General features: G+C 43.1%; 1 protein-coding gene across 1 annotated transcript in view; it reads right to left on the bottom strand.

The window, feature by feature from the left end:
• kif15 (kinesin family member 15) overlaps positions 1 to 18150 on the bottom strand; it is a 186375-nt gene that overhangs the window by 116872 nt on the left and 51353 nt on the right. Inside the window, exons 9-12 of the mRNA XM_072250391.1 lie at positions 16749 to 16874; positions 9191 to 9313; positions 7718 to 7841; positions 977 to 1077 (exon numbers count right to left, since the gene is read on the bottom strand). Coding sequence (XP_072106492.1) covers positions 977 to 1077; positions 7718 to 7841; positions 9191 to 9313; positions 16749 to 16874 — 474 coding nt within the window. The remainder of the gene's footprint in view (positions 1 to 976; positions 1078 to 7717; positions 7842 to 9190; positions 9314 to 16748; positions 16875 to 18150) is intronic.

Genomic DNA, 18150 nt, shown 5'->3' with positions numbered 1-18150 from the left:
AGCCCTGTTGATTTACCCACCCTAATCTGGTCAAATATTTCCTCCTTCCTAATATAGTTGCACTTCGCAGAAGCAGCCTCCTTTAAATCTCTAGCCCCCAAATGCTTTCCTCCAGTGATACTAATATTTAAATTCGATCTTACTCACATCCCTTGGCTCATGCATAGATTACCCAACTGGGACCCATTTCTTCCTTAGCTACCATCTCACTTCTAATATACTTAGAAAAGATCTTGGTATTTTCCTTGATCCTACTTGCTAAGATGACTTCAGAGCCCATTTATGCTCTTCTCAGTTAAGTTCCCTCCTATATACCCAATAGGTCTCAAGTGTCTCAATAATAATTTCCTTTAACCTACTTACACTTCTTTTTCTTGATCAAACCTTCAATATCTTTGTAAACCAGGGTTTCCTAAACCTGTCATCTTTGCCTTTCCTCTTACAGGGACAAGAATGTACTACTTCTGTAGTCAGGAATTTACCTACTCATTTATTATATAATTGAGCCTTTGAATAAAGGGATCTACTTAGTTTTTTTTTAAAATCCCACTCAGAACCTTAAATTCATGACAGGAGTACATCAATATTTAATTTAGACATTTAACATTCAGCATGACCAGTTGGCATACATACTCGCCTACATTCCATCTACCCGCCCCACCCCATCATCTCTTTCATTCTCCTCCGCCACCCCCACAACATCTGTGCTTCGTTCTGATGAAAGGTCATTGACTTGGAATGCTTTATCCACTAATGCTCTTTGATCTGCATATTATTTCCTGATTTACTGTGGAAACAATATTTACTTTGACTATCAAATATGTTGTAAAGACTTATTTTGATTCCAACACTAAACAGGTCTTAGTTACTTTAACTATTTAAGTCTTTCATCTTCCACCACAAGTCAGTCATATTTACATGGTTCCGATTGGACTGAAATCAGCCACATTCCTCTTTCTCCTGCATGCGACCTGACCTGGTTTTGATGTTCACTTTTCTCCCAGAGGAGCATGGCTTGCAGAAAGCGATCCTTCCATTCACCATCATCAGCATTACGTCCTTCCAAAGGTACAGTTTCTGACAGACGAAAAAAGGACATTTCTTCATTGAGATTTTAAAAAAGATATATATATATGAACCTTGCAGTTACTGTTTACAACCACCTGAAGAGATCAGAGCTTGAATGTATGCAGTACAGTAACAATAAATCTTCCTTAGATTTTGCAGTGTTTTCAAAGCTGTCAAGACCAAATATGCACACCAAGCCCTAATAATCCATCAGATTCAAAGGCACAAATGCCAACTATTCCTATGTATACCACTTTCCCTTTTCCCAAAACAAACAATTCCATGGTGTTCTAACATTAAAACAGAAAAAAAACTTTTCCACTGAAACTGAAGCAATGGTGCCTTTTCAAATTGCAAGCTGTAACTCTGTAAACAAGGTTGACTCTCTATTAGAATCGTGCAGAACAGGGAGCCAATTTACTTAAGTGATGTGGAAACTGAGAATGTTTTTAGGTAATGACAAGCTCCTCAGCATGTATAGCTAGAGTTTTTTTTTCCCCAAAGAGACAGCAAATCAGCAAAATGTTAATTTCGAGAGGACTGGAATATAAAAGCAAGGATGCAGTCCTGGGGCTTTATAAGACAAGGTCAGATTGAATTAGGGAGTATTGTGAGCTGTTGGGCTCCTTATCTAAGAGAGGATGAGCTGGTATTGGAGAGGGTCCAGAGTAGGCTCACAAGAAGGATCTCAGAAACAAAAGGATAAAACATGAGGAATGTTTGATGACTCTGGGCCTTCACTCACTGGGATTCACAAAAAATGAGGAGAATCTCATTGAAGCCCATTGAATATTGAAAGACCTGTACAGAATATGTTTACTCTAGTGGGGAGTCTAGGACCAGAGGCCACAACCTCAGAATGGAAGTTCACGGAATGGAGGGAAGGACTTCGCCTATGATAGACAGGACTGTATCCACCATTTTTTGTAGGCTTTTCTGTTCTTAGACATTGGCATTTCCATACCAGGCAGGATACTCTCCACTGTGCATCTATAGAAATTTGTCAAAGTTTTAGAAGACATGACAATTCTGCACAACCACCTAAGTAATGAAACAGAGCTGTTTGCACTAATCAAGATGAAGAAGTGTAGTTATTGGGTGAAGTCATTGCTTTTCGTGGTTTATTGTGTGACAAATGTAATCGGCAGCACTGGCTATTACTTAATAATTTTAAGATGCTATTGCATCACAATTAGATTAGATTAGATTATGAGGACATTCAGTCCTCGTTTATTATCATTTAAAAATGCATGCATGCATTAAGAAATGATACAATGTTCCTCCAGAGTGATATCACAAAAAAAAACAGGACAAACCAAAGATTAACACTGACAAGACCACATAATTATAACATATAGTTAGAGAAGTGCAAAGCAATACCGTAATTTGATAAAGAGCAGACCATGGGCATGGTAAAAAAAAGTCTCCTGATAGTCCCCGATAGTAGGTGGCAGAAGGGAGAAACTCTCTCTGCCATAAACCTCCAGGCACCGACAACTGTCAATGCATTGGAAGCACCCGACCATATCTGACTCTGAGTCCATCCGAAAACTTCAAGCCTCCGACCAGCCCTTCGACACCGAGCACCATCTCTGCCGAGCGCCATCTCTGCCGAGCGCTTTGACCCTGTCCTGGCCGCCGAGCAACAAGCAAAGCCAAGGATTCGGGGCCTTCCCCTCCAGAGATCCTGGATCACGCAGTAACAGCAGCAGCGACAAAGGCATTTCAGAAGTTTCTCCAGATGTTCCTCCGTTCTCTCACCTCTGTGTCCATCAAATCAGGATTGCGCACGGCACCCTACTTGACAGATTACAGATATCATTCACCGGAATGGCTGCGCAAGCTGTGTCGCGCTGCCATCTTCTCCTCCTCCAATTCAGAGCCATGCTGCAGCTGTTCATTTATTTCTTAATAACTAATATTTCATCTCGTAATATTTTTTGCACTTGCTGTTTTCCTTCCTTTTCCATTTTTGTGATGGAGTTTGCAATCAGGCGTCGTACTAAAATTGTGGTATAAGCACAAGTTCTCTGCTTTCTAATTCCATTTCCACAGGAATTCACACTTATACTTCATTGGGGCACGACTGCACAAGCCCACGGACATCAACCAGTGAGAACAGTGAGAAGAGTTTAAAAAGGAGACAGCTTTATAGAGCGGGCATCAGAGGGATGGGCGGCTGAGTACAGGGACACAGAGTAGGAAGGCTTTGGCTCAACGGGACTTTGGTGATAACAGGTCGAGGCGTGGTAGGTTACCTGTGTAAATTACAGACAGGAAGTATGTGTGTGAGGACAGTGCTCTGTGCTCTGTGTCAGATGTGGGAAGTCCAGGAGACTCCCAGCCTCCCGTACGACCACATCTGCGCCGGGTACGTTGAGCTACAGCTCCTTAGGGACTGCATTAGGGAACTGGAGATGCAGCTCGATGACCTTTGTCTGGTCAGGGAAAGTGAGGAACTGATAGATATGAGCTATAGGCAGGTAGTCACACCGGGGCCTGGGGAGACAGATAAGTGGGTAATAGTCAGGAGAGGGAAGGGCAGGAGTCAGAGGCTAGAGAGCACCCCTGTGGCTGTACCCCTTCACAATAAGTACTTCTACTTGAGTACTGTTGGGGGGGTGCGGGGGGAGGCCTACCTGGGGGAAGCAACAGTGGCCGCGCTTCTGACAGAGTCTGACCTTGTGGCTCAGAAGGGTAGGGAAAGGAAGAGGATGGCAGTGGTGATAGGGGACTCTATAGTTAGGGGGTCAGTCAGGCGATTCTGTGGACGCAGGAAAGAAACACGGTTGGTAGTTTTCCTCCCAGGTGCCAGGGTCTGGGATGTTTCTGATCGCGTCCAAGATATCCTGAAGTGGGAAGGAGAACAGCCAGAGGTCGTGGTACATATTGGTACCAATGGCTTAGGCAGGAAAAGGGAGGAGGTCCTGAAAGCAGACTACAGGGAGTTAGGAAGGAAGATGAGAAGCAGGACTACAAAGGTAGTCATCTCGGGATTACTGCCTGTGCCACGTGACAGTGAGCATAGAAATAGAGTGAGGTGGAGGATAAATGCGTGGCTGAGGGATTGGAGCAGGGGGCAAGGATTCAGATTTCTGGATCATTGGGACCTCTTTTCGGGCAGGAGTGACCTGCATAAAAAAGACGGGTTGCACTTGAATCCCAGGGGGACCAATATCCTGGTGGGGAGGTTTGCTAAGGCTATTGGGGAGAGCTTAAACTAGGATTGCTGGGGGATGGGAACCAAACTGAAGAGACGGAGGAAGAGGCCGCTGGCTCACAAATAGAGAAAGCTTGGAGACAGTGCGAGAGGGAGGATAGGCAGGTAATAGAGCAGGGATGCGCTCGGACCGATAGTTTGAGATGAGTCTATTTTAATGCAAGGAGTATTATGAACAAAGCGAATGAGCTTCAAGTGTGAATCAGTACTTGAAGCTATGATGTTGTGGCCATTACAGAGACTTGGATGGCTCAGGGGCAAGAATGGTTACTTCGAGTGCCAGGCTTTGGCTGTTTCAGAAAGGACAGGGAGAGAGGGAGGCAAAAGAAATGGTGGTGTGGCACTTTTGATCAGAGATAGTGTCACGGCTGCAGAAAAGGAGGAAGACATGGAGGGAATGTCTGCAGAGTTAGGAAGTTAGGAACAGGAAGGGGCAATAACTCTACTGGGTGTTTTTTTTAAATAGACCACCCAATAGTAACAGGGACATCGAGGAGCAGATAGCGAGACAGATTCTGGAAAGGTGTAATAATAACAGGGTTGTCGTGGTGGGAGATTTTAATTTCCCAAATATCGATCCGCATGTCCCTAGAGCGAGGGGTTTAGATGGGGTGGAGTTTCTTAGGTGTGTTCAAGGTGGTTTCTTGACACAATATGTAGGTAAGCCTACAAGAGGAGAGGCTGTATTTGAACTGGTATTGGGAAATGAACCTAGTCAGGTGTCAGATCTCTCAGCAGGAGAACATCTTGGAGATAGTCATCATAATTCTATCTCCTTTACCATAGCATTGCAGAGGGATAGGAGCAGACAAGTTAGGAAAGTGTTTAATTGGTGTAAGGGGAAATATAAGGCTATCAGGCAGGAACTTGGAAGCATAAATTAGGAATAGATGTTCTCAGGGAATTGTATGGCAGAAAGGTGACAAATATTCAGGGATATTTGCATGGAGTTCTACATAGGTACATTCCAATGAGACGGAAAGTTTGGTAGTGTACAAGAACCGTGGTGTACAAAGGCTGTTGTAAATCTTGTCAAGAAGAAAAGAAGAGCTTATGAAAGCTTCAAAAAACTAGGTAACGATTGAGATCTAGAAGATTATAAGTCTAGCAGGAAGGAGCTTAAGAATGAAATTAGGAGAGCCAGAAGGAGCCATGAGAAGGCCTTGTCAGACAGGATTAAGGAAAACCCAAAGGCATTCTACAAGTATGTGAAGAGCAAGAGGATAAGACGTGAGAGAATAGGACCAATCAAGAGTGACAGTGGAAAAGTGTGTATGGAACCGGAGGAGATAGCAGAGGTACTTAATGAATATTTTGCTTCAGTATTCACTACAGAAAAGGATTTTGGTGATTGTAGGGATGACTTGCAGTGGACCTAAAAACTTGAGCATGTAGATATTAAGGAAAAGGATGTGCTGGAGCTTTTGGAAAGCATCAAGTTGGATAAGTCACAGGGACCAGACGAGATGTACTCCAGGCTATTGTGGGAGACGAGGGAGGAGATTGCTGAGCCTCTGGCGATGATCTTTGCATCATCAATGGGGACAGGAGAGGATCCTGAGGACTGGAGGTTGCAAATGTTGTTCCCTTATTCAAGAAAGGGAGTAGAGATAGCCCAGGAAATTATACACCAGTGAGTCTTACTTCCATGGCTGGCAAGTTGATGGAGAAGATCCTGAGAGACAGGATTTATGAACATTTGGAGAAGCATAATATGATTAAGAATAGTCAGCATGGCTTTGTCAAAGGTAGGTCGTGCTTTACGAGCCTGATTGAATTTTTCTGAGGATGTGACTAAACACATCGATGAAGGAAGAGCAGTAGAATTAGTGCATATGGATTTCAGCAAGGCATTTGACAAGGTACCCCATGGAAGGCTTATTGAGAAGTAAGGAGGCATGGGATCCAAGGGGACATTGTTTTGTGGATCCAGAGCTGGCTTGCACACAGAAGGCAAAGACTGGTTGTAGATGGGTCATATTCTGCATGGAGGCCAGTCACCAGTGGTGTGCCTCAGGGATCTGTTCTGGGACCCCTACCCTTGGTGATTTTTATAAATGACCTGGATGAAGAAGTGGAGGGATGGGTTTAGAAATTTTCTGATGACACAAAGGTTGGAGGTGTTATGAATAGTGTGGAGGGCTGTCAGTGGGACTTCGATAGGATGCAAAACTGTACTGAGAAGTGGCAGATAGAGTTCAACCCAGGTAAGTGTGAGGTGGTTCATTTTGGTAGGTCAAATATGATGGCAGAATATAGTATTAATGGTAAGACTCTTGGCAGTGTGGAGGATCAGAGGGATCTTGGGGTCCGAGTCCATAGGGCACCCAAATCTGCTGCGCAGGTTGGCTCTGTGGTTAAGAAGGCATATGGTGTATTGGCCTTCATCAATTGTGGGATTGAGTTTAAGAGCGGAGAGGTAATGTTATAGCTATATAGGACCCTGGTCAGACCCCACTTGGAGAACTGTGCTCAGTTCTGGTCGCCCCACTACAGGAAGAATGTGGAAACCATAGAAAGGGTGGAGAGTATTGGGGAACATGCCTTTTGAGAATCGGCCTTTTCTCCTTGGAGCGACAGAGGATGAGAGGTGACCTGATAGAGGTGTACAAGATAATGAGAGGCATTGATCATGTGGATAGTCAGAGGCTTTTTCCCAGGGCTGAAATGGCTAGCACAAGAGGGCACAGTTTTAAGGTGCTTGGAAGCAGCTACAGAGGGGATGTCAGGGGTAAGTTATTTACGCAGAGAGTGGTGAGTGTGTGGAATGGGCTGCCAGCGACAGTGGTGGAGGCGGATACGATGGTGTCTTTTAAGAGACTCCTGGACAGGTACATGGAGCTTAGAAAAATAGAGGGCTATGGGTAACCCTAGGTAATTTCTAAGGTAAGGACATATTCAGCACAGCTTTGTGGGCCAAAGGGCCTGTATTGTGCTGTAGATTTTTTATGTTTCATATGGCTGTTAACATATGCTATTTTTTTTTTAACTGACACTTAGCCACCGTTATTTTCCAATAAGCATGTCTGCCTCTAGCCCCATCAAAATGCACATCACATACACCTCAAAATTTATTGCTATCTATAAGAATTAATACAATAAGTTTAATTGGAGTCAGGGAAGAATTTTCTTCACCTTGAGGTGAAATTTGGAATGCACTAACTACCCAAGGCGGAGGAAGCCGAGAATGTCACATTTAATTAGTGTCAAGGGCCTTGAATCAAGTGCAGGTAGATGGGATTAATATAGACTTGTACTTGATCAGTATGGACAGGGAGGATCAAGGGATCCATTTTCCAAGTTGGTGATGGTTGTATTTCAATACTGCATTCCTCGACATTAGCCACACTACCAAATTTGATGATGTACTTCTGAGACCAAATTCCAATTACTTTAAAAAGTCAGAATTCTGAAGGGATGCTTCCTCACCTCCCCTCGCCTCTGCTTCCTGGATTATTTGTCCCTTTGACAGCTCAGAGAGTTGTTCTTTCAGCTTCTTGATTTCAGCCTGCAGTTGGTGAACATTGCCTTGAGTATCTTCATTTACTATAGCCTGGAAATGGTAAAAAATTAACAGCTTTCTGCAACAATATTTTAGGCTGATAGCAACACATCAATAATCACAACAAAAACAACTTTGAACTGTTTTTGATATTCTAAGGACAACTTAGTGTGTCAACTTATTTAGAAAATAGTATTCATGCATCAATTTCCAGATTAACTTAAATCAAAGATTAAGATGTCAGTTTATTCACAACAGCATAAACCTTGTCATGAACTATTTATTTGTTGGGATACAGCCTAGAATAGGCCCTTCCAATCCTTCAAGCCACGCTGCCCAGCAACCCCTGAATTAATCCTGGCCAAATCATGGGACGTTTTACAATGATCAGTTAACCTACTAGCTGGTATGTGTTTGGACTGTGAGAGGAAACTCACACATTCCAGAGGGAGGACGTACAGACTCCCTGCCATTGATGTGAGAATTCAACTCCAAACTCCCATGCCCCGAACTGTAATAATGTCACACTAATCACTACGCTACTGTGGCACCCAAACTTTTAATTTTGGAAAAAAAAATTACTTCTTGGTCTCTTTTAACACATCATTCTCAAAAAGGAAGGATGAGATTTCCCATGATCTAATTTGTGATCTAGTCATTTCATATCATACGCTTTTGACTGTACAGCACCAAATATCGCATACAGTATGAAGGTTAGCATCAAAGAGCACTACAACACAAAAAGGCTCTTTAGCCGATCAAATCCATGGTGAACTATTATTCTACCTAATCTCATCAAACTGTACCAAGATAATACTCCTCTACACGTCTCCCATCAATGTACATATTCAAACTTCTCTTAAATGTTGCAATCAAACTTACAACCACCACTTTCGCTGGCAGTTCGTTCCACAATCACACTCACTTCTCAGGTCCCCTTAAATATTTCACCTTTTATCCTCAAATTGTGGCCTCTAGTTCTAGTCTCACACAACATCAGTGGAAAAAGCCTGCTTGCATTTACCCTAACGATACACATCAATTTCGTGTACCTCCATCAAACTTCCTCTCATTCTCCTACACTCCACAGGATAAAGTCTGAACCTATTCAACATTTTCCTATAACTCAGGTCCTCAAGTCCCAGCAACACACCTGTAAAATTTCTCTGTAAAGATTAAATAATCAAACACAGCTTTTCTCTGCGGCTGGTTTAGATGCCAATTACACCATTTTTACTGCTACCCCAAGATAAAAGTGGCTTAAAACAGGGGGAACCTTTTTTGTTACATGTCAATTGCAGTACGTTTCTTCATAACTGCAAGTAATTGCTTGTTCAATATAGTAAGCTGGCTAATCAATATTAAGAGATGCATATTAAATTAATCGGACTGAAACTTACTTTATTTCTGATCAACTTAGCCCTACGAGCAAACTGAAGTGTTGACAGCGTTTCACCAAAACATTTTGACCCTGGGTGAACATTTGCAATAATGTAGGTCTTTGCATTTCCTCCAAGAGAGTCCTGTAACAGAAATTAATTTATTAATTTGAGTGTTTTAACAACTGTAAACTAGTAACCAATTTTTCCATGATTTGTTATTTATTCATCAAAATTATTATAAGACCATAAGACATAGAAGAATTAGGCCATTCAGCCATCGAGTCTGCTCTGCTATTTCATCATGGCAATTTCGGATCCCGTTCAACCCCATACACCTGCCCTCTCACCATATTCCTTGATGCCCTAACCCATCAGGAATCTATCAACTTCCACTTTAAATATACCCACGGACTTGGCCACCACTGCAGTCTGTGGCAGAGGCTTCTACAGATTCACCATTCTTTGGCTGAAAAAATTCCTCCTTACTTCTGTTCTAAAAGGTCACTCCTCGGTTTTGAGGCCGTGCCCTCTAGTTCTGAATACCTCTACCAGAGGAAACATCCTCTCCATATCCACATTATCTAGTCCTTTCAACATTCAGTGGGTTTCAAAGAGATCCCTCTGCATTCTTCTAAATTCCAGCAAGTAAAGGCCCAAAGTTGCCAAACTCTCCTCATATGTTAACTCGTTCATTCCCGGAATCATCCTCATGAGTACCTATTGTAGGTACTAGGTACCATGGTACCTCTTCAAGGCTACAGCACCGATGAAGGTATCACCTTAAGCCTAAGGCAAGGCATTCCCAAAAGGAATGGGTGACCACCAGACAGTGGGAGGACAGCAGGAAACCTCAGAGAGCATCTCACTCCAGAAATGCTTGTGCTGGAAAATTGTGGGTGTTTAGGCATTTAAGGAAGCCAGCATGAACTAAGATCACAGTACTTTGTGTGTCTCAACTGCACAAGGGGAAGGAGTAAGAGTACAAGGGCAACAGTGGTAGGAGACTCAGATGGTAAGGGGAATGAACAGGTACACTGTGGCCACATTTGTGAATCCTGCATTAGAAAGCCAAATAGCAAAATCAAAGAGCATGATCTCTGAAGCTGCTAATTGCAGATTACATTTCTGGTGCCATGTGCTGGCAAATAAATGGATATACAGGTGTGCCCTGCTTTTCGAACGTTCGCTTTACGAAACCTCACTGTTACGAAAGACCTACATTAGCACTCTGTTTTCGCTAACAGAAGATGTTTTCACTGTTTGAAAAAAATCAGCGCACGATAAAAGGCAGCGCACGCCCCGAGCAGCCACTCTCTTCCAGATTCGGAACAGCATTGCTTTAACACGTGCCTGTGAGCAGCTGTTTGCAAGATGAGTTCTGAGGTATTGGAAAAGCCTGAAAGAGCTCGTAAGGGTGTTACACTTAGCGTAAAACTAGACATAATTAAGCAGTTTGATCATGGTGAACGAAGTAAGGACAACATGAGTTTGGCTTGTGGAAGCTGACGAAGATGATGTTGAAGAGGTTTTGGCATCCCATGACCAAGATCTGATAGATGAAGAGCTGATGCAATTGGAAGAGGAAAGGATAACAATCGAAACCGAATGAGTAATGATAAAGTACAACTTTAATTTTGAAAGGGTACGTCGGTTTAGGGGATATTTGCAGGATGGTTTGAGTCCTTACAAAGAACTGCATGATAGAAAAATGCGCGAGGCTCAGCAGTCAAGCAAGCCCTCCACATCAGCCGCAGCAGACGACAAACCTTGACCTTCGACATCGAGGCAGGCAGTCATAGGAGAAGATGAGCCGCCTGCCCTAATGGAAACAGATGACGAGATGACACCCTAGTGTCCCACCACCCCAACCCCCGGGCCACGGACAGATACCAATTCGCGGAGAATGCAGCAGTAGCCGGGAGGCACACAGCACATCTTTAAGAAAAAAGCCGAAATAAACATGCTAATTAATCAGGTGCCGCCCCACATGTAAATGTCGGCCCAGATCAGAGGCGATGCAATCGGCAATCGGCACTGATCTGGGCCGACAATTACGTGTCGGGCAACACCTAATTAATTAGCATGTTTACTTCGGCTTTTTTCTTAAAGATGTGCTGTGTGCCTTCCGGCCACCACTGGACCCCTGCATGCTTCGCGGCAATGTATCGGTCGGTGGCCTGGAGGGTGGGGGCCACTGCACCACCCAAACTCCGACAAGTCTAACACACCATCATCAGTGTGCTCTGCGTTGTCTTCCCAATTCCAGTAAGTGATACTACACTGTACATACGTTATTTCTACTCTATATAGGCTATGTATTTTTACGTGTTATTTGGTATGATTTGGCAGCTTCATAGCTTAAAGGTTACTGGAGAGCGCTTGCGTCGTGTTTTTGCCTACAGCGCTTGCGTGAGATTTTTGCTACGGAGGACAGTGCAGTAATGATTGTGGAAAAGTATTTCTACTTTATATAGGCTGTGTATTTATCATATTATTCCTGCTTTTACTATATGTTACTGTTATTTTAGGTTTTATGTGTTATTTGGCATGATTTGGTAGGTTATTTTTGGGTCTGCGAACGCTCACAAAATTTTCCCATATAAATAAATGGTAATTGCTTCTTCCCTTTACGATATTCTGGCTTACGAACCGTTTCATAGGAACGCTCTACCTTCGGATGGCGGGGGAAACCTGTATGTGGGTAGATCAGATGACTGTGTGGCTAAAGTGATAACAAGATGGAGGGTTTTAAACTGCTGGATCGCTGGAAACATTTCTGAGGAGGGTGAGCAAGGTTGCACCTGGACCAGAAGGTCAACATCTTTGTGGAAATGTTTGCTTGTGCCTCTAGTGAGGGTTAAACTAATTTGACAAGTGGATGGGACGTAATAGATGCACAGGTGGGGGTGTGAAGGGGGTACAGTGAAATACAACACGAGACCAAGTCAGTCCAGTAAGCAGAGCTAACATATGGGAGGATTGGTAGCCCAAGACACAGCACATATCATTGCCAGAATAGACTGAAGAAAATTCCAAAGTATTACATAAACATTTTTACAAGGGGGCATGTTGGGATAGAACAGGACCCCTTATGTACAAAATTGGAGATAGTGCAGGGAGCCAGAGGATACAGTCAATGCTTTTAATTCATCTTCATTAATGAGGAATAATTCGAGTTGAGGCAAGGTAGTGAACACTATAACAGCCAGAGTAAAACAGCATAGATACAGGCCCTCAAGCCCAACAAGTCCAAGTCGATCATAACACCCACCCTCTGCATTTCAGCTACATTCTCTCAGCCCTGCCCATGCATGTACGTTTCTTAAATGATACTATTATAACCTGCCTCAACCATTTACTCTTGGCAAATGATTCCATGTACCCACCATCCTCTGCATGAATAAGTTGTCCCTGAAGTCCCTATTAAATCTTATCCCTCTCACCCTAAATATATACTCCCCTAGTGTGAGAGAAAGACTGATACCAGCTACTTTGCTTATGTCTCTCAAATTTATCAACCTCTAAGGCTGCCCCTCATTCTCCAAGTAATAAACACCTTGCTTGGCCAACCTCTCCCTTTAATTCAGGCCCTCTTGTCCTGGCAAGATCCTCAAATCTTTGCATCAGCCTTTCCAGTTTAATCACATCTTTCCAATAACATGGTAATCAAAAACCATATGCTATACTTCAAGTGTGGCCTCATGGATGACTAATACAACTGCAACGCAATGTCCCAACTCCAATACTCAATACCGTGATCAATGAAGACCAGCAGGCCAAATGCCTTTTACACATGTCTGAGATGCTAATTTCAAAGAACTATGCACTTGTATTCCTAGGTCCCCCCACTCCAGTTCTAATACACACCCTAGTGCCTTATCATTCATAGTACAAGTCTTATGCTAGCTTGATTTTCCAAAATGCATCACTTTTAAAAGTGTTGAAATCTAGTTGCAAATCCTCAGCCAATTTCTCTAACTCATCAAGATCTCCCTGCAGTCTAATGAAACTTCACTGTCAACATCACTGCCTAAAATTTGCTAATCAAACCTTGTGCATTCACATCCAAATCATTTACATAAATAATGAATAGCAAGGGTCCTAAAACCAATCCCTGCAGTGTACCACTAGTCACTGGTCTCCAACTACCGTTCCCTGCTTCCCATCTCTGAGCCAATTATGAATCCACTTAACTGGATTCCATAGGACCTATCCTTCCAGACCAGCCTGCCTTTTGGTATCTTGACAAAGGCCTTGCTGAAGTCCAATTGGACAACATTCACTGCCTAACCTTCATCTATTTAGCTAACTCATAACAGTCTAGAAGATTTGCCAAACATACTCAAGCAGATTGTTCTAATCTGACTCTTAATTCCCTCCAGTCTCTTCCTCACCACTGATGTCATGCAACTCCCTGGCTTATGCTGCCCACTCTTCTTAAATACAAGAACATTGACCAAAACTTTCAATCTTCAGGAACTACACCAGCAGCTAATAATGAAACAAGTTATCTTGTCAAAGGCCTCTGAATTTCCTCTCTAACTCCCCCAAAATTAGCCCTGCACTAGTTTAGATCCCTGTAGATTTGTTCTCCATATATATACTTAGGAAAGTTAACACTCTGGATAAGCCAGTCAACACTGGGGAAATTAAAATCTCCCACTAATGCAACTCACTTATTCTTACAACTGTGGGCAATTTCTCTACAAGCCTGCTTCTCAAGTTCCCACTGGCTATGGGGCGGAAGTGTTATAATACAGCCTTTCTTGTCCTATCCATATGGGCTCACTAGACGATCCCCCAAGAATATCATCTGTAAGAACTGCTGTTATGTACCCACTTATCAAGAAGGAAAAACCCTCATGCATGTCTGTCACACCTGGTGCACTTGCATCCTGGAACACTGAGCTGCTAGTTCTGCCATGTTTCTTTTATGGTTATAACATCCCAGTCCTCAGAGCCCATCTACATTCTGAATTCATCTGGTTTACCTGTTAAACCTCACGCACTGAAATAAAAGCAGTTTAATTGAATATTTCTTTCCCTGCCTTTACTGTGCCCAATGGCTATCCCAATTACTAAACTTGCTCTTGCTGGCTACCGCTTTATCTCATGACTAGCTCCTGCTCCAAGTCCCACACCCCTGCCAATCTAGATTACACGTTACTAAACAGAGGAATGAGTGGGGAAGGGTATACACTTTGCTGCTGTGTGTATGAGAGTGGGAGTAGGGGGGGCCTTTGGGGTTCTGATGAACCGAACTGCTGATTTGGAAAAGGCAGAACGCAGAAGTGTGTGGAACTCCGATGTGCTGGTTTTGTCAAACTTGTGTGCCCAACTTTGAGAAGCCAATGATCAAATGCCGTCTGTTCTACTTACTAAGGGAGTGCTCATCTGTGATCCTGACCAGAGTTTACATACCATACATACCAGCAGCCAACTACAGTAAGCACGTGAGACACTACATGATACCATCATCAAACAAGAAACAGTCATTCCTACACATTTTATATCATAGTCAGGGGATTTCAACCAGGCTTGAAGAGTCCCTGTACAGTTAGCATCAGCATATAACCTGTAGCACCAGAGGTCCTAACACACTAGACCACAGTTATACTAAGATAAGGAACGCCTACACTTCCATGCCCAGACCACATTTTGGGAAGACTGACTACTTGGCTGTCCTTCACCTACCTGCATACAGACAGAAGCTAAAGGCTCCAGAGAATAGGACAACAATGAGGTGGTCACAATGAGTGTGTCTCCACAAAATCATGCTGTCTTCACTAATCATAAGCCCTGGAGGAACCCGGAGAACCACGATCTGCTTAGGGCCATATCAGTGGCATTCAAGTCTGGTGACCAAGAAAGTTACAAGAGGTCCAAGTGTGATTTCCGGAAAGCAATCTCACATGTGAAGTGGCAATTCTGGACTAAACCTGAATCAACGAAGGATGCTTGAATACTATCAGCTCTTACAAAGTGCGAGCATCCTCAGGAGGGTGAACCCATGAAAAGTAACTGGCCTAGATGTGGTACCTGGCCACATACCAAAGACCTGTACTGATCAAATGTTCACTGAGATCTATAAATCACTGACTTAGGTAGTCTGAGGTGCACACCTACTTCAATTACACCGTACCTAAGGAGGTGGTGACCTGCCTCAATGACCATCACCCAGTAGCACTACATCCACAGTGATGAAACGTCGGTGATGAAACATAACAAGTCCTGCCTGAGAAGGGACTTGGAGCTACTTTAATTTGTCTACCAGAGCAATAGTTCCACAACAGATGCCATCTTATTGGCCCTTCACTCAGCCTTGGAACATCTGGAGAGCAAAAGGTGTATACATCAGGATGTTCTTATCAGCTACAGCTCTATATTAAATACTATCATCCGCTCAAAACTAATAAGCTTCAAGACCTTGGCCTCATTATGTCCTTGTGCAATTGGATCTCCGATTTCCTTACTTGCTGACCCCAGGCAGTTCAGATTGGCGACAATATCTCCTCCACAATTTCCATCAGCACAGGTGCACTGCAAGGCTGTGTGCTTAGCCTCCACTTTACTCACCTTATACCTACAACTGTGTAGCTAAACACAACTTCAAAGCCATATTTAAGTTTGCTGATGACACTATCATAAGCAGAATCAAAGATGGTGACCGATTAAGCATATAGGAGGGAGAGTGAAAATATGGCTGAGTGATGCCACAACAACCTCTTACTCAGTGTCTCAAGACTAAGAACTGATTATTGTCTTCAGAAGGAGGAAAACAGAAGTCTGTGAATCTGTCCTCATAGGTGGAGAGAGGTGTAGAGGGTCAATAACTTTAAATTCCTGATGTTATCATTTCAAAGGACCCGTCCGGGACCCAGCAAACGCATGCAAGTGAAATTATGAAGAAAGTACAACAGCGTCTCTACTGCTTAGGAGTTTGCGAAGATTTGGCATGGTGACCTCTAAAACTTTAACAAACTTCTACAGATGTGTGGTAGAAACCAAATTGACCCACTGCATCACAGCCTGGTATGGAAACACCAATGCCCTTGCACGGAAAATCCTACAAAAAGTCGTGGATACAGCACAGTCCATCATGGGAAGCCCTCCCCACCATTCAGCACATCTACATGGTGTGCTGTCGCAGAAAACAGCATCCATCACGGACCCCACCACCCAGATCATGTTCTCATCACGCTGCTGCCATTAGGGAAAAGGTACAGGAGCCTGAGGAATCACCCTACCAGGTTCAGGAACTACCTCTCAATTATCAGGTTCTTCAACTAAGGGGATAACTTCACAACTTCTCTTGCCCTATCACCTATAGATTCATTTTCAAGGACTCTTTATCTCATGCTCTCGATATTTATTGGTTAAGTCTTTATTATTACTTCTTCCTTTTATATTTAGACAGTTTGTTGCCTTTTGCACATTGGTTGTGCACCTAGTTGGTGCAGTCTTATGGTTATTGGATTTGTTGAGTATGCCCACAAGAAAGTAAATTGCACAGTGTACAAGGTGACATATATACTTTGATAATTAATTTACTGTGAACTTTGAAATATTTAATTACCTTTAACAAGAAAGTCAGCTTAGAATCTCTGTAGGAAATATGCCGACTTTTTCCATTCGTCACATCAACAAGTCCCATGATAACATTTCCCAGACAACTCAGTGACCGGTTTATACTGCTCGCCTCCTAAGAAAAATATGGAGGAAAAAATTATTACAAGACAAGCTCCTAATAGTTCAAATAAAGACATAACAAAATCAGATAGGTAGCCTCCATAACTCCCTCGAGTTTAACCAAATAAATTATATGATCACAAAATAATCTGCAGATGTTAGGGTCAAAGCAACACTCACAACACACTGGAGGAACTCAGCAGGTCAGGCAGCATCTGTGGAAATGATCAGTCGACGTTTCGGGCCGGAACCCTTCGTCAGGACCTGATCGTTTCCACGGCTGCTGCCCGATCTGCTGAGTTCCTCCAGTGTGTTGTGAGGGTTGCTTTAAATAATATGATCAGATCTTGGTCGCAGCTCCATCTTCCTGCCAAAGATTTCAGTTTTGAGACTGCCTTTATTTCTGAAGTAGAGGATTCCAAAGGTTCACCAACCAGAGATGAACTCCTTATTGGCAACAGAAATGCTGTACAGGTACAGTGAAAAGCTTGACCTGTATACTGTTCATTCAAATCAATTTGTTACAACAGCAGAACACAATAAAACTTACAGAATAAATAATGAAGTATAACTGTTACAGAGGTGCAGTGCAGGTTGAAAATAAGGTGCAAGATCATAAAGTAAATTGTGAGGTCAAGAGTCCATTTATTGTGCTAGATAACCATTTAATAGTCTTTTAATGGGGAGGAAGCTGTATTCAAGCCTGGCTGTGTGCTTTCTGCTGTATGGGAGAGGGGAAAAGAAAGAATGTCCAAGAGTGGAAGGGGTCTTTGATTATGCTGACTGCAATACTGAGGGAGCTAGAAGAGTAGACAGGGTCCACGGACGGTCGGCTGGTCTCCATCAAGTGTTGAGCTGTGTCCACAACTCTGAGGTTTCTTCTGATCATCGACAGAGCAGTTGCCATACCAAGCTTACATCCAGATGCTTTCGATGGTGCTTAAGAATCGGTAAGGATCAACGGAGACATGCCAAATTTCCTTAGTCCCCTGAGGAAGTACAGCACTGGTGAACTTCTTCAGCCATGGGATCTTCACGATTAAACCAGAACAGCAGATGTTGTTCACTTCTAGGAATCTAAAACTCTCAAACTCAGCACTATAGATGTAGAGAGCATGTGCACCTCTACCCTTCCTGAGGTGACTGAAGGTTTTATATTTCAATGCATACAGCATACAGAATAAGGTAGGTGATCTTGTAGCGCCATTACAGATTGGCAGGCTAAAAGATCATAGCTGGGAGCTTAACATTCAAGATACACAAAGGACAGGCAGGTAGCACTGGACAAC

This window comes from Mobula birostris, unplaced genomic scaffold, assembly GCF_030028105.1.
Source record: "Mobula birostris isolate sMobBir1 unplaced genomic scaffold, sMobBir1.hap1 scaffold_296, whole genome shotgun sequence".
Classification (NCBI taxonomy): Eukaryota; Metazoa; Chordata; class Chondrichthyes; order Myliobatiformes; family Myliobatidae; genus Mobula; species Mobula birostris.
Note: the sequence above shows the minus strand (reverse complement) of the source record. Positions and strands in the feature narration are given on the sequence as shown.